Raw genomic sequence first — 22738 nt, forward strand, 5'->3', positions numbered from 1 at the left:
TTCATTTTTCACTTTCATGCATTGGAGAAGGAAATGGCAACCCACTCCAGTGTTCTTGCCTAGAGAATCCCAGGGACGGGGGAGCCTGGTGGGAGGCCGTCTATGGGGTCGCACAGAGTCAGACATGACTGAAGCGACTTAGCAGCAGCAGCAGCATGTAAAGTGACTGCAATTGTGTGTAGTTTGAACATTGAATTCGGGAGGGATAGGTTTTTAATTTTTCCTCTAATAAGTTGAGTTCTGTGTCAAATCAAATACTGACTGCCCCCTGAGAATAGAGATTTTTCCAGAGAGCTGGTTGTTCATACAAAATATTGACTGTGCTCTAGGGATGATGCTTTTAATGTAGCTCTGAAAGAGGTCTGTCCTTTCTGTTGGCTACCAGGCTCCCTTTTTTTTTTTTTTTTTTTTTGCAGCTATGATGCCACTAAGCTGGGGAGAAAAGGGAGTGGGAACAGCCTGAAGATAAAATGGTGGAGCCCACGCTGTCTTACTGAGGTTCAAAGTTTCTCTTAGACAATTTTTGTTTGTTTTTCATTTGCCTTTATGTAATTTTCAGAGTTTTGAAATGGTTGGATTAGTTATTTCACCAGTATTTTTTATTGTTTGTGTGGGACAGTTTGTGAAGGTTCTTGTCTTGCCATTGCAAACATCTGTCACCTCTAGGATTTTGTGTACATTAAAGAATAATGGCAAAGAGAAACCAAAGAAGAGCCTCTCTAAGAGAAACGTTACCCCTTTTCTTCCAGCTTTGTCTGTTTCAGCATCTCTGTCCTGTCTTTAGGTACTCTCTCCAAACCCCCATAGTGGTCTCTTTGTGATGATTTATTGTAGTGAGGAGACTCCTTTCTGAGGCCCCTGGGCACACGTAGATTCAATTTGCAGCTCTGCAGTAGTAGGCAAGACACTGACTTTTCTTGAGCCTCCATTTCCTCATATAAATTGGTGATCCTTGTAGAATCACAATGAAGATTAAAAGAGAAAACATTTAACAAATTTACACCAAACCTGTACATACTAGGTACACAGTAAATTATTAATATAATATACAATTTATTGGGCTTCCCTTGTAGCTCAGTCGGTACAGGATCTGCCTGCAGTGCAGGAGACCTGGGTTCGATCCCTGGGTTGGGAAGATCCCCTGGAGAAGGAAATGGCAACCCACTCCAGTATCCTTGCAAAATCTCATGGACAGAAGAGCCTGGTGGGCTGCAGTCCATGGAGTCGCAAAGAGTCGGACATGACTGAGCAACTAACACGAACTTGGTTCTTTTACTTCATCCCTTCTTACTGACCTGTCATATTGAGTTATGGTATAAAAATAGTAATTAAGGGGTTTATGAAAGTAACTGATAGAAGAAAGATAATGAAAAGAGGACCATGTCTTTCCTTTGCTGTGTGATCTTATGCAAGTTATTTAGTCACTTTGAGCATTAGTTTCCTTGCCTTTTAAATGAGAACACTATAACAGTATGTGTCTCTGTTATAGTAGATTCTCTGTTCATTGAGAATCAGATGAGTTCATGACATTGAGGAAGCTTTGCACCATGCACACTCTACAAAAATACAGTGGTCTTTAATTTATGAAGATAAATGCCTGGCTCTTGAATTAGCTTCATGGGATTAAATTTAGTGTTGTTTCTTCTCAAAAAATATAAACACAAAAATGTAAAATAAATTGTTTTTATTTGTGGCACCATTTCCCTCCATCCCTTGAGTAAGACAAGTATTTTTCATATTTATTCATGTGTTGCAGATGACATTTATTCTTCATAGAGTTTGGATTTAATATTTTCATTTTGTTATTCACTTTGTGATTTAGGCTAAAACAGAAGAAAAAGTCATTTATGAACACTGTAGCAGTCAAAATATGTATGTGAACATAGCAATAAATACTCTTAAGAAGCTGAGAGACCAAGGTAATTTCTTTTCAATTAAATAGTAAGATAAACACTTGTGATTAACACCTAACACTGAACGTGTTTTCTTCATTAGCAGGGTTGTTTTTAGATATTCAATGAAGTGTATGTTTTAAATATTCTCTGGAGTAAAATGTGCAAGTGGAACTTTTTGTTGTTGAAAATAACCAGTTAGATTTGAAATTAGCCGTGTAAATATAACCTCACTGATGAGATTATCACTGATATATTTATATTTGATTTCTGAATATAAAAATAACTCACCTCCATGTGGAAGAGAAGTTCTGAACCTTTAAAAAATCATTATTGTCTGCCTAATAAACCTATTTTTTTCTACCTCCCCTAGTAAAATTAAGTACTGAGTGATAATGTTTTGTCAGTTAAGGAGTTTTGGAGAGCCACATACCATTGTGATATCTAAGATTTTTCTCATTCCTCAAGAGCCAATTTTACTCCTTTGGAAACAGTATGATACCCATTGAGAATACATGGCAATGAGTTCAAATAATACAGAAAAGCATCTTTTTTAAAACAAAACAAAACAAAGACAGCTGTCTTCCAGATCTCTCGTACCTACCCTTCTTTACATGACTACAGAGATGTGTATAATATTAATGAATACAATCATTTTATGTATAGTATGTCTCACTTTTCTTAGGTATCATAAAAGAGTTTAGTCAGCTAATCTGGAATCCATGTTCATACTTAGATCTGTATCATACTTTCTATGGACTGTATGAAACTCTACATTGTATAGAACCTATATTGTAAATATTCCGTTATATGGAATCTGTAATATGGATCAACCAAACACTTTTGGATAGTTAGATTGCTCACATTTTTCGAGTATAAACTCTGTGATAAATATATGTGACCTTATTTAAACCTGAGCTTGTGCTAGCAGAAAAGGTCTGTTTGCATGTTTAAAATTGGTAAATATTGTTAACCACCCCAGAAAGGGTTTGCCCATTTAATTTCCCTACCAATAATGAAGTATATGGTTTTCCTTACATCTTGCCAAACTTTCTCATTTATCCTGTTTCAAAAAGTGTGAAGATATAGTAAAAAAAAAAAAAAAACACAAAAAAGTTATCTTAGTATTTTTAATTACTATGAAGTTGAAGACCTTTATTTCTCTTTTTATAAATTTGCTCTTTGCATCCTTCTGCCCCCACGTCCACTTTTTAAATTGTTCTGTGCATTCGGGACAGCCTTTTCCGTGTGCTCTTTTAATATGCTGCAGATACTGTCTTCAGTTTGGCACTTGCGTGTCAGCCTTATTTATAAAGTTTTTTTTTTTTTTATAATATAGAAGTTATTTTCACAATGTAGTCAATCCCTTCTTTCTGGCTTCTGGGTTTTGTGTCATACTTTGAAAAGCTATTCCATTCTCAAGAATATAAAAACTGTTCATCAGTGACCATTTCCTTATGGCATTTTTTTAATGTACAGTACTTTAAGTAGACATAAATACATGTATTAAAATACAAGATCTTAGATTAATATTTTCATGGCATTCTAGCTTTTCTCCCTTTTTCTCATGTTAAATATAGCACACAGAAATAAAACATGCAGGTCTAAATACATAGTATAAATATTTCCAATGAAAATAGAGATGGTTTGCAAGCTGTTACAGTTGTGGTAAATGATGATGTAAAACCCATTCCCTTATATGGAATCTATAATACAGATCAGCCAACACATTTGGTTACTCAAATGGCTCAAATTTAAACATACTCTATCCAGGAGTCAAAATGTATTCATTTTAGCAAATGTGATACCCTGACCTTTTTAGTAGTTGAGTAGATTTAACTTTTTCCCAGTTTGGAATTGATTCTGAAGATGTTTGTTCTCACAGGCTGGTTGGATGTTTTAAAATGAAAAGAAATATCTTACTACACTAGAGACATTTTTATGTTCTGTATGTTTTTATGAAGTAGACAAAAGTAATTCATCATCTCAGGAGAAAAGATCCTGTGTGTTTTAGATATGTCTGGAAGCAATAACAATAATAAGACAACTGGATTGAAAAAGAATGAAACGAAAAATGGTAAGCTTACTGTGATAATGATACGCCTTTGTAATTGTGACTTTAAAGGGAAAGTAAATTTGGTTTACTACAGCTTTTAAATTATTATGAAGGATCAACTGCATACTTTGTACATGTGTATCCTTTTTAAAAATTAGTATAAATTGGGGATGAAAAAGTGGACTTTTAAATAATATTTGGGTTGAATTCTCAACTTTTTTTTTTTTTTTTTTGTAGTTAATGTATGTCTAGTTAGTAAGTAGTGCTGCTTAAATTTTCAAATTGTACCTGCATTGGAATACCTGGAAATCTTCTTAAAAATGCAGATTCCGATCAGTAGGTCTGAATACAGTTTCAAAATCTGAATTTAGAATAAGAAAGAAGGTAGAGAAAATATTTGAATTTGGTTGTGTTTTTATTAAAACAGATGGCTGTGCTTCTCTTTAAAAAAATGTCTCCTATGTAAGGATTGAAACAATGTTGATGCTTTTAGAATCTCCCAGTCCTTTTCATAACAAAAGGATTTAAAGCAACTTTTAAAAGAGTTTGCTAAAGAGTGTCTAGTAAATTCTGCTAGAGTTTTTAGAAATAGAGTAACCTTGAAAGTTCATTAGAGTGAGGGCATCTGGGACTGGGTTACTGATGTTGGAAAGAGATTCTTTTTGAACTTGAACTCTTTTGCCCTTGTGAGAGTCATCATTTTCCCCACTATCTCCTGCTTATAAGCTTTTGTACTATTCTTATCTGAGTAAATATTAAGAATTGTTAAGATTTCAAGCCAGAAAACCTAGGTGTGCCAACTGTGCTGTGTGACTCGGTCACGTGTCGTGACTTTTCTGAACCTCATTTAACTCATCTGTAAAAATGAAGTCAGTTCACATGCTATTCTGGGTTACTATAAAGTTTATTTTTATTTATTTAGATTCCACATTTTTTTATTTTTTTCATTTTTTGGCTGTGCCTCGTGGCAGGCGTGCAGGATCCTAGTCTCGCCTACCAGGGATTGAATCCACACCCATTGTACCGAGAGTGCAGAGTCTTAAGCACAGGACCAACCAAGGAAGTCTCTAGTGTAAAGTTTAAATCAGTGTCCTTAGAATGGGTTTTGGTGTATTTAATATGCACCAGCTATTACTGATGTAATTCTTACTTTACCATCTGCTTCCCAAAGCTTAGGACATCACGTGGTCCAGGGAACAATATTGATTTGTTGTTGTTGTTAAAGGATAAAAGACGTGGACTCTTTGAGGCTATCATCTTACTTAAGTTAATCAGAATTCTGCTATTTCATATCCAAAAGGGTTGACAGACTCTAACCTTACCATGTCTTAAAAAAAGGAAAAAAATGCTATTTAAATTGTATTGAATGGCTTTTCTTTTTCTCTTAGGACTCACAGGAATTATGCTGTACAGACATCTTAAAGACTACCTTCTAACTGAAGAACAGTTACGAGAAAATAACTACCCCCAGCCCAACCCTGAAAAACCAGGGAGTATTCTTTTAAACCCAGGCATGACAAAAACTCGTGTAAATGATCCTAAGTATATGGATCTGAAAATTACCCTTTCTGTGTACTGAGACTGGAGCCATAAGAGTCCCAGTGTTCTGATATTTTCCGATGAACACAAGAATTGTGGCCAGCATCATTAAACTGCAGGTAGAAACATAACTGCCTTTTGTTTGATTTCCCTTTTCTGTTTCATTTTGTTCTGAGTCTCTAAGTGCTTTATGTACCTAATCAATTTTACTAAGTCTTCTTAGTAACCATTTTCAGGTAAGTGCTATTACTACCTCCCTTTATACCAGTGAGGAAACTAAGGGTTAGGGAGGTCAAATTATTTCAGAGTTCACTCAGGAAGTAAGTGGGAGAACCAGGATTTGAACCCAAGGAGTCTGACTGACGCTTCTGCTTCATATGTATCCCTGTACATATGTAGGCAGTGCTGTATTCTGTATACTTCGTACCCTTTCACTAGGAATTCTTATAAAAAGACTTACAATTACTCTTATTATTTTATATTTTCTCCAAATATTTTCTCCATACTTAATGTATTTATACCTATTTCCTCCCCTTGCAAAAAAGAGAGAGCAAGGGAGTATTTAATATTAACACAACTGTCAAATCTTAGGCCCATCAGAGTTTGAAATGCACTTATATAAATATTTTTCATCGGTTAGAAGATATTTATCTTCATCTTTTATGTCTTTGGAACTTGTGTCTTGGGATTATTTTCACCATTTGTTTTACCTTCTCTTTAAATCCTCTCATTGGAAGGCAGTACACTTAACGGTTAAGAACCTGGACTCGGAAGGAGGACGTCGGGCAGATCTGGGCCGGGATGTTGAATCAGTCACAAGTGACCCTCCCAGCCTCTGAATAATGAGATGATGGTCGCTACCCCCATCGGGTTCATGAGAGTCCATTAAAACTGTGCAGCTGAGCCGCTTGGCACAGTGCTTGCTTCATAATCTCATAAAAGGCACTCACATAAGAGTTGTCACCATCATTATCGCCATCAGAGCCAGCTTGAGGGTCATTAATGAAAAACAAGTATTCATAAATGGGTCCAGGGACTTCCGTGGCGGTCCAGTGCTGGGTGTTCGGGTTTGAGCCCTGCTTGGGGATCTAAGGTCCCACACGTCACACGAACATGAGCAAGAAAATTAAGACAGAAATGGGTCTAGTGAAAAAGCCCAGATATACTCTCAGTGACTTAAACAGATCTCTGTGTCTAAAAGGAAGGCACGGGTCCTAATTCAGGAGTTACTGTGTACTAGTGAAAGTGAAATTCGCTCAGTCATGTCCGACTGTGCGACCCCATGGACTGTAGCCCCATGGAATTCCCAGGCAGGAATACTGGAGTAGGAAGCCATTCCCTTCTCCAACTATGTACTAGAGTAGATGACAATTCAAGCTGGTGACAGTCAGGTTGTGGTGCTGCAACCACAACTGCCTGGTGGAGGGTTGACTGTGGAGTCAGGAGAAGGCCTGTTCTGAGCCATGTCATTCCTGACGCAGGAGATGGCTCAGCTGTAAGCACTCCTTCACACAGTCCTGTTCTTTCCCTGGTACTTCGTGATCATGCTGAGTCTGTGCTCATGCCAGGATCAGGAATGCAGAGGCAAGGCCCTGCACTCAGGTCCTCGTTTTTCCTGCCATCTCTTCAGGAACAATTCTCCTGTTCTAGCTTCTAGGAAGACCTGCTGTCGATGTGGGAAGATCTACGGTGTGACTTCTACAGGCAGACACAGCAGGACAGAGGAATGTCACTACCACTTTGGCCGAGTGTTGAGTCATAAAGGTGAGTATCTGGTTCTGTTTCATTTATTTGACAAGCCGAGCCGGTGCCAAATCAGTAGAAAGGTGGGATATTCATTTCAATATGTATTTTTAAATACAACCTGGTAGAGAGAAACTGTTGATTATGAAGTTTCCATTGTACACACCCACTTCTGGGCATCACTTAACTTAGCTGGAGCTCGCTGGCTCAAGAGGCATGTCTGTGACTACTCTTCTGCCCTTTTAGGACCTCAATTCAAGCTGCTGGGGCTTGCCAGGTGGCGCTAGCAGTAAAGAATCCTCCTGCCAATGAAGGAGGCATAAGAGACTTGGGTTCCATCCGTGGGTTGGGAAGATCCCCTGGAGGAGGGGAAATGGCAACCCACTCCAGCATTCTTGCTTGGAGAGTCCCATGGACAGAGGAGCCTGGTAGGCTATAGTCCATAGGGTCACAAAGAGTCACACCTGAGCTTACCATACATATCAGGCAGTTACCTGTTGACTTTACCCACTTCTCACAGGCCAGCATTAGAGTAATTTTGTTGCTAATAGCTTCAATTCCTTGCCCCACCCCGCCCTGAGAGAGAAGGAACACACACTTGATTCCCCAGCCTGGCCCCCATTTTCCCCTGCAGCACAGTAAACTCCCAACAGCCCCCTCAGATGGTGATTTTTCCTACTCGAACCAAAAAACCTGGGCACGGTCATCATCATCTCCCTCTGGCACACTCTTTCTTTTAACATTTTTATTTATTTATCCATCCATCTGTTTAGAATGCAAGGGTTTTTCTTTGTGCCACGTGGCTTGTGGGATCTTAGTTCTCTGACTGGGGATTAAACCCTGGGGCCACAGCTGAGTCCTAACCACTGGGCCGCCAGGGAATCCCCTGGTGAGCCCTGTCATCTCAGAGTGGCCACATCCCACTTACTTTACCTCAGAAGCATCTCTTCTGCCCCACTGCCCGCCGCCCCCCCCCTCCCCCCCACTGCCCCTGCCAGAACCACACCACCCTCACTTCCATCCTAAACTGCTGCAGCGTCCTTCTAGGCTCACTCCATCTGCTATGCCTTTTCCGGTATTCACTGCCCCTCCCCAGTCTATTTCTCACCCAGCAACCCCGAGAATAATTTTTACATCACAGTTCTGTTTACCTCACTCCTCTGCTTTCATGAACGTTCTTCAGTAACTTTGTCAACCCTGCCAGATTTGACCTCTACCCCGATGCCAGATCTTGTACCCTTTCCATGGTTATCTTCATGCCACACTGGCCACCTCAAAAGGTACCTTCTAACCTGCTGTCTCCTGTCCCTTTCGCACAGCTGGTTTCCTCTCATCGTTTGTTGTTGATCAGTCGCTAAGTCATGTCCGAATCTTGTGACCCCATGGACAGCTGCACACCAGGCTTTCCTGTCCTTTACTATCTCCTGGAGCTTGTTAACACTCATGTCCAGTGAGTCGGTGATGCCCTCCAACCATCTCATCCTCTGTTGCCCCTTCTCCTCCTGCCCTCAGTCTTTCCCAGCATCAGTTTTGTTTTGTTTTTTCCCAGTGGGTCAGCTCTTTGCATCAGGTGGCCAAAATATTGGAGCTTCAGCTTCAGCACCAGACCTTCCAATGAATATTCAGGGTTGACTTCCTTTAGGATTGACTGGTTTGATCTCCTTGCTGTCCAAGGGACTCTCAAAAATCTTCTCCAGCACCACAAATCTCATTCCTTAGGTCTCTGCTTAAATATGATCTCCTCAAGGTTCTTTCCCAACCCCATGATCTAAAATAGTTCCTCCTTCCTAAATGGGAAGGAAATCTAAAAAGAGGGAATATATGTATACATATAACTGATTCAGTTTGCTGTACAGCAGATGTGCTAGCCCAACACTGTAAAGCAACTGTAATAAAAGTTAAAAATAAATAGGTTGTCCCTCTTCTATCACAACATGCTGTCAGTGGCTTTGGTAGCACATGACTGCATTTTGTAATGATTTAGTAATTTATCTGCTGTGCCTGAAAGACTGCAAGGTTTTGGAGGGTCCATCCCTCTTTTTTTCTCCCCATCATCAGGCTGTCACTTAGCTTGGTACCTAATACAGGCTGTAGGTGTATATAGATGGTGAACAGATGAATCATTTATGTAGATATAGACACGAGTAGAAATGCTATTATCATAATAAGTGGTATGAATAAAAGTAGGGCAGAGGAAGTAGAGAGGAACAGTGGATATGATTGTATTACAGAAGAAATATAAGAACAAATAATGTAGTGAAGATTCCCAGCTGGCTTAGTGGTAAAGAATCCACCTGCCAATGTAGGAGACGAGGGTTTGATCCCTGGGTTGGGCAGATCCCCTGGAGAAAGAAATGGCAACCCATTCTAGTATTCTTGTCTGCGAAATCCCATGGACAGAGGAGCCTGGCAGGCTACAGTGGGTTTGCAAGAGTCGGACATGACTTAGCAACTGACCAACAACAAAATAAAGATTAAATACCAAAGTAAAGATTAAGTAAACTTAAATTTGACCTGAGTGTTTGGGATTAGCTTTAGAGGGTAGGGGGGACTGTAGATTCCAAAAGGGAGGAAAAAGAGGAAGACACTGCAGAGAATAAGAGTAGCAGACTGCGACTGGGTGGGATCCCTAGAGCACACGACGTCATGAACAGGATGGGATCACTAGAGCACACGACGTCATGAACAGGATGGGATCGCTAGAGCATACGACGTCATGAACAGGATGGGATCACTAGAGCACACGACGTCATGAACAGGAGGGGATCCCTAGAGAACACGACGTCATGAACAGGATGGGATCACTAGGGCAACGACGTCATGAACAGGATGGGATCACTAGGGCAACGACGTCATGAACAGGATGGGATCACTAGAGCACACGACGTCATGAACAGGATGGGATCACTAGAGCACACGACGTCATGAACAGGAGGGGATCACTAGAGCACACGACGTCATGAACAGGAGGGGATCACTAGAGCACACGACGTCATGAACAGGAGGGGCCTTCGGAGCTGGTGGACCTGAGATTTGGGTCTGTTTTATCACTTACTTTCTCTGAGACCTTGGGCAGGCTTCTGAAGCTCTCTGAGCTTTTGTTTCCACATTCATAGAAAGAGCTTTGCGTGGCAGTTTAGTGAGCTGATGTGCCCACGTCCTGGCTTACAAGCTGTGCTCTGTTAACACTGGTTCTTGGCTCTCTTTCTCATCTCGGGAGAAGATAAGATAAAGCTGTAAGATATCAAAATTGGATAAGTAAGCCAGAAGTGCCAGCATGAGAAATTTGCATTTGATTTGTAATGTACAAATGAAGCATTTGAGGAAAGTAATGTAATGAGAATGTGCTTGAAGAAGCACATTTAAACTAACCGCATTTTATAGAAAAACTGGTACAGAAATCACTGTAGGCAGAGGGGGTTATAGGGAACAGTTGGGGGAACATTTCCTTGGGCCAGAGGGAAGAAGGGCTTGGGTGGATAAGGGTACAGGTGATATGGAAGATTGGAGAGAGAGAAAAAGGAGAGAGATGAAGGCTTGGCATTGTTGCTGTGAGAATGTGCCAAGTGTCTGGCCAAAGGAGTGGAAGAAGAGAATGTTGGGATTTTGGAGGTCCTGCCAGGGTTGGGGACAGCATCTGTGTTATGGTCTCAGGCCGTGTAACTGGGTGATGTTTCTTGGGTCAGATCAACAACTCAGATACAGAAAGGGAGAGGCTGGTGGTTGGAGCCACCACAGGGTTCCAGCAAAGAGAGAAAGAGAGTAGAATTTAGAGAGGATGGCTGAGGTAGAGTTAAGCAGGGTAAAGAAGGGACACTAGGCAAGGAGCTGAAGATCAGGACAAATGATAGGGGAGCGAAGGGAAGAAGGGGAGGAAGGCATTCAGGACATGCGCAGTTATAACTCACCTTCAGAATCCAACCCCTGGCAACTTCCCTGTTGGCCCAGTGGTAAAGAATCTGCCTTACAATGCAGCAGACTGGGGTTTGATCCTGCTCAGAGACCTAAGCCCAGGCACCACAACTACTGAGCCCGTGGGTCACAACTAGATATCCATGCGCCCTGTGGAAAAGATCCCACGTGATGCATTGAAGATCCCACGTGCCACACCTAAGACCCAGTGCAGCCAAAAAAAACAACAAAAAAATGCAACCCCCGAGAATTCTGCTTCCTGGAGTCAGTTTTTCCTGTTTGTTACATAAAAGCTAGAAAAGTAACTATACAAAATAACTATACAGAGTTTTAGACCTTAGATCACTTGCATGGTAAAGTCTTAATGCTCTTTGAGGGTAAGATGCTCTGGGAGTTAGCCACTCTGCCTTGTCAAGCTTGCTCATTTGATCTTTCTTTTTTGTGTGGTTTGCAGTCCTTGGTGGCTTAGGAAGGCAGTACAGCTGTTGCAAAGGTGTTCTTGGATCCCCCGGGTGTCAGGTCGCCAAGGTAGGGCTTGCTGCCCAGAATTCTATTTGTGTCAGAACCAGAGTCGCTGTCTGCTGCACAGACCTAGAGGATCGATGAACATTTGGTCTATTATTAATTCACTGATTTTCAGGTGGTGAAATTTTTATGAGCTTAATTCCTCTTGCCAAAATACACGGTAACTTACTTGGCAATGTTTGTTTCAGCATCATGTTCATAACCAAAAAGAAAACCTAGGGGGCTTTGTGAAGACATTGGTCAAGTTCCCAGCCCTCGACAGGAATCCCTGTGTGTTTGCCATGAGCTGTGAGGCGGTACGTTGGTTGTACGTTTTACCTCATGTATATGTGTGTAAGGAACTTTCCCAGGCTTTCTCTCTCAGTCCCACATAGCTCTGCAATGCTGTTCACATGTTTTGGGTGAAGCAACTGTAGCTGAAAAAGAATTAAGTGACTTGGCTGGGTCCCAGCACTTAGGGCTAGGCACTAGGGCTTCCCCGGTGGCTCAGATGGGAAAGCATCTGCTGGTTGTACGGGAGACCCGGGTTTGATCCCTGGGTCTTAAAGATCCCCTGGAGAAGGCAGTGGCAACCCACGCTGGTACCCTTGCCTGGAAAATCCTGTGGACGGAGGACCCTGGCAGGCTACAGTCCATGGGGTCGCAAAGAGTCCGACTCGGCTGAGCGACTTCACTTTCTGCACTTAGCGATGGAGCCAGGAGTTGGCCTATGATCCTTTTTCTATTACCTATTGATTCTTTTTATACATAATCACTGCTTGTTCTACTCATTACATTGCTGAAATTACATGGGTGGAAAGTGTTATTAACACTGCTGTTATCCCCCAAACCATTGCTGCTGCTAAGTCGCTTCAGTTGTGTCCGATTCTGTGCAACCCCATAGACGGCAGCCCACCAGGCTCCCCCGTCCCTGGGATTCTCCAGGCAAGAACACTGGAGTGGGTTGCCATTTCCTTCTCCGGTGCAGGAAAGTGAAAAGTGAAAGTGAAGTCACTCAGTTGTGTCTGACTCTTTGCGACCCCATGGACTGCAGCCCACCGGGCTCCTCCATCCATGGGATTTTCCAGGCAAGAGTACTGGAGTGGGGTGCCATCGCCTTCCCCGCCCCAAACCATTATAAAAGCTTTAATTTTTAACAAACTGTTGTTTATAGAGACAGTAAAATATTTATAGGGATTTATCTTCTTTTATATGAGAATCAGTACTAAATAGTAGGGGGAAAGCAGAACTTGGAATCTGAGAGCTGGGAAGCTCCACGGCTTATCAGGCAAGTCCTGGATGATCTGATCTGTCAATTATGAGGTTAATGATAATCCCCCAGTGATGGTGAGAATCCGATACACTGATATATGACAGAGTGCTTTGTATGTGTCAGACATCATGTGGACAGTCATCTTTAACAAAACATACAATTTTTATTCCTTGTGGCATATTTGGGGAGCAGATTTGTGGACTATAATTATAGAAGAGCAACATACAGTTTCAAACTTAGGTTTTTAATCGGAGACAGTTAAAGCTGCTTCTGGCTTAGAAATCAGATTTCATTACCATGTTGTCCTCTATGGTGCCAGGTTTATGTAACCATAGTTTGGATTTTTTTTCCCCACTCAACGAGGTTTATAACTGTGTTGTCCAGTATGACATCCACTAGCAAACAAACACGTAGCTGTAGTGAAAAGAGTAGCCGCTACCAGAGGGAAAGCAGGGCAGGGTAAGATGGGTAAGGGGCTCAACTGTCTGGTGAAGGTGAAAACCACATTTCAGTGCTGAAGTGCACTGTAGTGTATACAGAAGTCAACGTACAATGCTGTATACGTGAAGTTTACATAATGTTATACAACAATGTTAACTTCAGTAAAAATGTAATTAAGTTGAAAATTCAGTTCTTCAGTCATTCTAGCCATATTTCAAATACTCAGTAGCCCCTTGTGGCCGGTGGCTACCCTATTGGGCAGGACAGAAATAGAACATTTCATCTTCACAGAGGTTTCTATTGGATAGCATTGATCTCTAATGAAAATACTGCTAAAGCCTAAGCCAAGAAAATGAAATTATTTTATTAGCAGAAATATTACTAACATTGAGGGGAAAAAATTAAAGCTTGGAACATCTTTGATAGGACTGTCAGATCCACTCACTGGCTTTTGTTGGCAAAACTGAACGACAGGATTAAATTGTATATTCTAGTTAGAAATATTCCTTTATTATATCTAAGATGTTAAAGTGGGTTTACTCAGTGTGGTGTATAAATTTAATATCTCTGCCTTTATAGTGCTATACAGCCAAAGGCTTGGAACCTACTCGAGTAACAGTGGTGGATCCCAGCCTCCAGGTGGTCTATGACACATTTGTGAAACCAGATGAAGAGGTCATTGACTATAACACTAGGTATGCATTATACAAGGGGTTTATTTTTCAAATTATAGAACATTCAACATGTAGTTTAAATTTTAGCCTAGGTACCTTTACTGGAGTCAACTTTAGAGCATGAGCTACACTATTTTATTTATTCAAAGTTATTCATGTTCTGTTGAATTCCTTGCTAAAATTATGCAGGCACTGTATTAAGCCCTGGGTAACTCTTTAAATAAGAGATATGGGCTTATACCCTCATGGTGTTTACATGTTGGAGCGGTAGGTAGAAGGCTAGAGAGAGAGGCAAAAATATTGAATAAACCATTCATTCATTTATTCTTTCAACCATTAATAGGTTTCTTCTGAAAATATCATGCTATGCTCTTCCCATTAGGTGAAAATTTCTGTAATCCTGTAGACATGTCGCTGAGTATACACAGCTTTTATACAGCATGCAGAACACTGGTTCAGTGCAAATTCTATTTTATTATTACTAAAGTATGGCATGTTTCTGATCCAAACTCAAGGGTAACTTGAGATAGTATAAGATATGCCTTTAATTTTTAAAAACCTCATATAAAACACCCAATAATATCATTGATTAACTGAACTGAATTTTCTAAAGGCATACAAGCCATATGACATAACACATATATGTATTTAAATATAAAATAGAAGACACTGATTCTAGAATGAAAATTTAGAAGTGTTAATTACTGATATGATTGTATTTATTCAGTTTTCTTTAAATAACGAATTTTCCAATGGTACTTAAGTATGTCTTGTATGTGTGTGTGTACCCACTCCAGTATTCTTGGGCTTTCCTGGTGGCTCAGATGGTAAAGAATCCACCTGCAATGCGGGAAACCTGGGTCGATCTCTGGGTTGGGAAGATCCCCTGCAGGAGGGCATGGCAACCCACTCCAGTATTCCTTACTGGACAATCCCACGGACAGAGGAGCCTGGTGGGCTACACTCATGGGGTCACAAAGAGTCGGACACAACCGAGCAACTAAGCACAGCACAACACAGCGTTTGTGTGTACACATTTGTATATGTATATGTAAATAAATGCACACATGTATACATGTATGTGAACAAATATGACTTCATACACATACACATAGATTCTTTACCGCTGAGCCTGGGGAAGCCCATATATATATTATACACACTATATAGTATATAGTACATATATTACACAATTTGTGTGTGTATGTCCATAATTTTGGAGCACAACAAGGCAAAATGGGAGTGAATTAAAAGTTGTGATAAGCTTTGAGAATAATTACAGAGAATTCTGCTAACAAGCACTCTAGCAAATTCCCTCACATTCATAAAAATGTTTGTATACATAAAAACTCAATAAAAGTTCCTGTTACCAGAAAATGCATTTTGTTACTAATCTTTCTCCTTACCTCATTTGCTGTTTTTTTCCTACTCATTTTGGCCATATCCTAATAGCCCCATCTATTTTACTTTTTTAAAACTTTATTGAGTTATAATTGGCAAAAAAAATCATACTATATTTATTGTACTCTTATTGGTTCTTGTTCTTTCGTGGATTTAATGTAATCTTTTCTAGCTCCTTTTTGGAACAAGTCAGGAAATGTTTTGGTAATTACTGATAGTCACAGCAGCAAAATGAGAATTGAAGGGCTTGCATTAAAAACAAAAGAACTTTCAAATCTTAAAAGGTCAAAAGGATTCAATGGATGACATTTTTTAATAACTGCTTTAAAACAAATCCAAGTACTCTATCCATGATCATTTCCTCTTAATCCAAATATTTGACTATGAATCACATTCCTTAATTAAGCCAGATGATGGAGCCAGCTGTCTTTTTTTCCTTATAGGAGACAATAATATTAACATATAGCTTAAGCTGAAAATACCTTTGCAGTATTTTTCTTTTCTCCTAATCTGCACTAAGGCACAGCAATAGCCATGTTTCAGAATACTTATTTAGTATGTGCTTCATGAAAACCATGAGGATAGTCAGGTTTATGCATGTAGTTTTCACTGTATGCATACATTTTCACTAGATTCTCCTAAGCCATTGAAAAGTGAAAGTGAAGTCACTCAGTTGTGTCCGACTCTTTGTGACCCCATGGACTGTAGCCTACCAGGCTCCTCAGTCCATGGGATTTTCCAGGCAAGAGTACTGGAGTGGGGTGCCATTTCCTTCTCCAGGGGATCTTCCCAACCCAGGGATTGAACCTGGGTCTCCCACATTGCAGGCAGACGCTTTACCGTCTGTGCCACCAGGGAAGCAATACACATAGTAGTAGTGTATATATGGCAATGCCAGTCTCTCAATTCATCCTAAGCCATTAAGATTGGTAGTTAATCCTACTTTACAGATGAGAAAACTGAAACCAGAAGGTTAAGTAACTTGTTGAAAGTCAAATATAATAAGTAAATGGCAGAAACATAGCATAGTTCAAACTTAAGTTGTCTAGACTCTGCTTAGGGCTCCATTTGCTTTTCCATGTTCCCCATGTTTCATCTTTAGCTTTGTCTTAACGTAGATAGGCTAACTTTACTAAATTGTAATTGACAAGACTCAGATTATACAAAGATGAGAGTTCACAAAGGAGCTTTATCAGCTTGTAATAATGTCTCCTCCAGCCTTACATGATTGATCCAAAGTATAAATTTTGCCAAGTTACACCAATATAACCTAATAAAGGGGTAGTTGACAGTCATACAATAAGATCTTTGTTCTGATCATCAAATGTTTGTCTTATTGAGTCAGTAATGTAGTCTAACTGTAACTGATGAAATCTACTGAGCTGCATTCTTTACTTACATGCATTGTGCATCTTATTGGGGCAGGTTTTCTGGTGTAGCTGAAGATGACTTGAAGAACATGAAGACCTCAGTCCGTGATGTGCAAGCCATCTTACTGAACCTCTTCAGTGCTGACACTATACTAATTGGACATAGCTTTGAACACAGTCTCTATGCACTTAAGGTAAGGAGTTACAGGCTCATCTTCTTACAAAACTCGTGTTAGCCTGGTAGTCATTATCGGTGTGTCATCACTCATGCTCGATTTCCCCTTTTTTGACAAGGAAGACAAGAATCACTGTCTGTGCTAATGACACTGTCCAACTATGGTAAACCAAAAGCAGTGTAAGAGAGCCCAAGTCATGTGGCTAATCAAGATCAGAAAGTCCATCAACTGTGATAAAGCCAAAATCATTGTTTGTTTTGACATGATCTTTGATTAATATCCAAATAGATAAGACTGAGTTGATCTAACAAGTTGTTATAGTCACATCCTGGAAAATGCTTTTTCATGTTAAGTCAGGTAGGCCTTATAGGTAGGCTTAACATCAAAGATAAGCTCATTTTACTTGGCATGATAGAGCTGAAGATCTCCCCTTTAATATACCTCTGGATTAAAATGGTCTGTTTTTTGCTCCATGTTCTAGGAGTTCGCACTCTATGGCTCATGCCAGCCACCTGTTTTTGCAAACATTTTTATTGGAACAGAACCATCACACCCATTCACTGATACATTTTCTGTTGTGCTTTCACACTACAAGGGCATTGTTGAGTAGTTGCTGTTGAGTAACAGAGGTGGTGAGGGCTGCACGCCTAAGCTATCTATAATTTGGGACTTGAAGAAAGGGTTGGTGGCTTTCCCTGGCCTAGAACAGTGCCCTGCGATACAACTTTCCATTATTTTAACTATCCAAGATGGGGGATATCAGTTGTGTCCGATTCTTTGCAACCTATGGACTGTAGCCCGCCAGGCTCCTCTGTCCATGGGGTTCTCCAGGCTAGAATACTGGAGTGGGTTGCCATGTCCTCCTTCAGGGGATATTGGACATCAGAGATATCAAATGTCTGATTGAGAAAATGATTTTTTCAGTTTCTTAACTGCAATAGTTGCACGCGGCTCGTGGCCACCACATTGCACAATGAAGCTCTGCAACGCTGGGGACCGTGACTGTTTCAGCCACCCCAGGACCTAACCTTCACGCAGAGAAGGGTTAGTTCTTCTTTAGTGCCAGAACACAAGCAGGCTTCTTTAATTCTCCTGAGTGAATGCCCCCTCTTTCTCTGCAAAGCTGGCACCATAGTATAGTCGCTTCCCACAGCACCGTTGTGTGCACGTGATGGAGGAGACGGAATGTCCTCCCACCACACCTCACCCAAGTGTGGGCAGAGACGTGGGATATAAGCTTTCTGTTGGAAAGGTCTTCACAGACATGTCCCTCTGTCACCTCAGAGACAGCACCTCTCAAACAGTTTCTCACTGTGACTTTCCTGCTTCTCATTTTCTAGGAACTGTTATTTCATCTGCCTCCAAGACTAGAAAATTTCAGTGTTTCTTTATTCCTTGTAATCAGTCTGTTTTTTCCTTCCAGATTACTCATAGATGTCTCTTTTTTTGTTTCCACAACTACCTTATATTTTTGCTCCATCCTTTGCAGCCAGGTACAGTGTCTAAGAGGTGACCGATACATTAAGTGAGAATCTATAGTGTTTCTGGACAGGGTATCATAGGTGTTAAACATTAAATTTCCAGCCTTTTTCTTCTTGATCAGTCTTTAAATGACTTGTCCTGAGGCTAACCTTCTTTTACGCCTCTTTAAATTACAGCTCTTCGAATGAGGAATGCAAATGGTACCTGACTGTCTGGACTCTGTGGTCTGTTCCCCCTCCCCCATATCCATCCTATTGTAAACTTGACTCCCTTCTTCCATGTGAAAGCACAGGGAATTTGAACCTTGATGGGACTAGTCCTTTTCCATGCTCCCTCCCCAGAGAGAGACAAGATAAACCACTGAAATGGGACTTGCACTGGAGTGAGGTGTGCCCCCCTCCGTTGAGTCCCAAGGTGAGAGGAGCCTGACTCACCCCTGGCTGCCGCCTCCCAGCCAGTAATTATCGGAATCCCTCTGAGCTCATGCTGACTCCTAGTGGGATCTCTTGGGAGGAAAGTAGACTCAGCAGTCAGGCTCTGAGATTGGATTTCTTTCTAATGTACTAACTTGGCTGAGGCAACTTTAACCTCTCCAAGCCTCAGTTTCTCTGGCTGTAAAAAGGGGACAGTGAAATATCGACCGTGCTGGGTTAGTCTGCAATTTGTAGTGAGATAAGCCAGGTAGTGCTTAGTGACTGAGCTGGTATCACTGCTCATGTTCCTTGGTTTTGCAGTGTTGTTTCTGCTGCTTCAGTTCCTGTTGCTGCATCAGTTTTCTTATTCTTTGGGAAGAATTTCTAAAGAGGTTTTCTCTTTCATTTGACAGTTAATTCATACTTCAGTTGTGGACACGACAGTTCTGTTCCCTCATCCGCTAGGCTTGCCTCACAGAAGATCCCTGAAGGGTTTAGTGGCTGACTACCTGCAGAGAGTCATTCAGGATGAAGGTAAGAGCCTGCTTGGTCATGATAAATATCAAGCTCCTGAGTCTGACGGGAGTGAATATATCATGAGGGTCATGGTAAAGGTCCCCTGTTTGAAATACTTCCCTGTGGGTGTTCTCCTAGGGTAGAGAATCCCGAAGTATCTGTTTAAGAAAAATGTGTTCCATGCCCACTGCCTGGCATAGTCCTAGATATTCCACAGGCCTCAAAACAGCAGTTGGGGCAGACTGGTGACCTTGGAATTCATACATAAAACTTTTGTTGGTGCAGAGATCTAATTCCATCCTAAATGCTGCTCTGTACCTCTTTTCATATGTGATTTTCATTACACCTAATGAGAATCTAAAATTGATTGGGTCCAAGGTATCTCAGTGGCGCTAGTGGTAAAGAACCCACCTGCCAAATGCAGGAGACGTAAAGAGTCATGAGTTCCATCTCTGGGTTGGGAAGATCCCCTGGAGGAGGGGAAATGGCAACCCACTCCAGTATTCTTGCCTGGAGAATCCCATGGACAGCGGAGCCTGGCAGGCTACAGTCCACAGGGTCGCAAAGAGTCAGACGAGACTGAAGTGACTGAGCACTCACGCAGATTATCTCACCCAAGGTAAATAGTGAGCTTTTTGTAAAAGGAAGTATAACTTAAATGCAACAGATTCATCATGCGTGCACCTGCTTTGTAATGGATTGGTAGATCTTGCTCTCAGAACTTTTTTTACATTTGGTATTTTTGATGTAAAGGCCCAACATTAAACAGGCTCACCAAATGCAACAAGTACAGCCACCAGCTATCCTGCTAGTCGCATTGCCATAAGCACGTGGTATGTGTCTGACTTGGAATGGAGGTTAGTTACTCTGTACATTTCGTGCAGACCCATATAGGCCCCTCTGTTGCACAAGATAGAAAAGGAAGTTAATTTCTGAATGTTAAAATGTTATAATGCTATTGTTTCTACAGATGCTCCTCTGATCATGTCATTTATTGTACAAGAATCCAGATTTTATCTTGTGGTATTTATTCTTTCATTCTATGTCTATTAGACACTCACCAATACCATCTTACACAGGATCTTTATATTATCTGCTTTAAAATATTCATATCTCAAATGCCCCAAAAATGCTATTCTGAAATTCATAATGTGTTCTGCTTAAAACAACCTGGGAGCATGGACACAAAAATATTTCATCTTACAACAAAAAATGCCCTATATAAAGCAAAGTTAAAGACCACCACAGTCCTCTCAGAGTAATGCAAGGAAACCAAAAATAATACACCATTTTACAAGTGTAGCCCATATGATTTTTCTCAATCTCAGACCTCATTTATTATTTTGTAGGCTTGGTATTTTGGGCAGATTTCATCTGCTTTTTAAACCCATGTCATCTCATATCTAAGGTCACTCTCTGTCTAGGAGGTATATTTTTTCTAGAATCTCTCTTTCTGGCTTCTTGTCAGATCTGTCATCCACCGGTGTCCGTCACTTTCCTGTTGCATATCCCTGGAAAAGAGGTTCATGGAGAAGGTACTGATGTGCTATGCCATCATAGGAACACAGTGACCATGTGACTGAGGGCAGGGTATTCAGAAAAAGGGAGATGTTTGTTCATCTGCTGCTGCTAAGTCGCTTCAGTCATGTCTGACTCTGTGTGACCCCATAGACGGCAGCCCACCAGGCTCCGCCGTCCCTGGGATTCTCCAGGCAAGAACACTGGAGTGGGTTGCCATTAGATCTATGTAAAACATTTCTAAAGCAACCAGTGGTGGTTCTAGGTGTGAAATAGTGATATATTGATAAGTGGCCAGCGTTGATTCTGTTATAAACTCAAGACCGTTTTGAGACCATCCGTGGGCAACTTCACAGGGAGTTGTCTATGTCTAACATTTTATTTTTTGTCCTATTCTATTTGGAGGTCACAGTTCCAGTGAAAATGCAACTGCCTGCATGGAACTGGTCCTCTGGAAGGTAAACGACGACCTGAAAGGAAAGAAGTAACCACCTGGCCCAAGAATATCTTAAACCTCTGCACTGCTTCCCTGACTCCTTGGCCTCCACTGCTGGCAGTAGAGTTCGATCTATAATAACATGAGGTTCCCCCACACTTTCAGAGAAGAGGAGAAAGAAACACACTGCCAAGGTTTATGTATTACATTTTAAAGGTTGGATTTCCACAGCAGTTTCTAAAGTTGTGTCTGGGGAGGGGTGGGGAAGGAATTAGGTTGTTTGGATTTTGACTAATCTTCATAGGCCGTGTGCAAATGACCATGGAAGATGCTTTAAAGTTGAAGTAATGAGTCCAGGACTTTCACAAAGTTCATTTTTCAGATTACTCAAAATTTCTTTTCCTCTTTAAATACCTGGAACCATTATACTGCTAGGAGTCAGAAACATCTTTTCCTAACAAAATCATAACAGTTTTCTTTAGATCGCCTATATATAAATAGATGTAGAGATTTTCTTCACAAAATACATGGATGTGAATGTAAAATTTTCAGTGTGCTGTTAACATAATACAGTTTGGTCACTGTGCTATCATGTAAGGTGTTTTCATTCTAACTGGTGTACTCTTGCTTGATTTTGGTTCCTGTCAACCACTCACTGATCTTTTTTTTAAGGCAGTATCCTGTGGATCTTCTGGTACACTGAAATCTAATCTATATTCCCAATTCTGGAATTATCTAGTTCCTTAAAGGAGTTGGTTCTTCCCTTCTTAATTGCTTTTTGATGATATGCAAACTGGCCTGTGGAAACAACCCAAGTTCATTCAGTTTGCTGACCTTTGAGTAAGTATGAATCTTTAGTATTAATTCGGTTAACATGCTACAGAGCTACAAAGGTTTCTTTGTCAACAGCATGGATGAGTCACAGAGATGTCAGTCGGATGGCCGCTGTGCCAGTAGTGAATCCGTGGCCTTCTGACAGTTGATTGTGCTGTGTCAATCCGTAACACACCTTAGGCCGACTGCTTCAGTATTTTGAATTTACAAGTAAATCTTAGTATCACTGAATTCCTTTTTCTTGATGCCGCCCTTTCGTAGTCATCTCTTGTACTTGACGTGAAGTAAATTCGTAATGATGTAAATTTATTTTAAATATATATAATCAAGAAGGTCAAGCTGTTAGAGAAGGTAGCTGTTATTGTGTATTCCAAAGCCACATGCAAAATTTGAAGACATTATCTACATTTTTCAGAGATACATTCATCCCCAATTCTTGTTTCATTCCACGCACATACAAACCGAGAGTTGTCAGGAGCATCTTCACAACATTTGGGTGAAAAGGACTGTGACGTATTTGGACCTACTTTCAGTGGCTCTTTGTTCCAGCCCCTGCTC

General features: G+C 40.8%; 1 protein-coding gene across 10 annotated transcripts in view; it reads left to right on the forward strand.

Moving 5' to 3' along the window:
- The window catches only part of LOC113896944 (RNA exonuclease 1 homolog), a 57365-nt gene extending 35427 nt beyond the window's left edge, over nucleotides 1-21938 (forward strand). For 6 of the 10 annotated variants that reach the window (XM_027549079.1, XM_027549075.1, XM_027549077.1 and 3 more), the window contains 2 exons: nucleotides 1823-1919; nucleotides 3778-3862. In XM_027549079.1, coding sequence (XP_027404880.1) covers nucleotides 1823-1919; nucleotides 3778-3800 — 120 coding nt within the window. In that variant the 3' untranslated portion in view covers nucleotides 3801-3862. Of the gene's footprint in view, nucleotides 1-416; nucleotides 499-1822; nucleotides 1920-3777; nucleotides 3970-5336; nucleotides 5487-7137; nucleotides 7252-11596; nucleotides 11671-11855; nucleotides 11964-13939; nucleotides 14056-16860; nucleotides 17000-19289; nucleotides 19411-21315 lie in introns of those variants that run through there. The other 4 variants (XR_003512192.1, XR_003512193.1, XM_027549080.1 and 1 more) reach the window with 3 other exon arrangements.
- Nucleotides 21939-22738: the final 800 nt, after the last annotated feature.

Source organism: Bos indicus x Bos taurus, chromosome 8 (genome assembly GCF_003369695.1).
Source record: "Bos indicus x Bos taurus breed Angus x Brahman F1 hybrid chromosome 8, Bos_hybrid_MaternalHap_v2.0, whole genome shotgun sequence".
In the NCBI taxonomy this organism is placed as follows: Eukaryota; Metazoa; Chordata; class Mammalia; order Artiodactyla; family Bovidae; genus Bos; species Bos indicus x Bos taurus.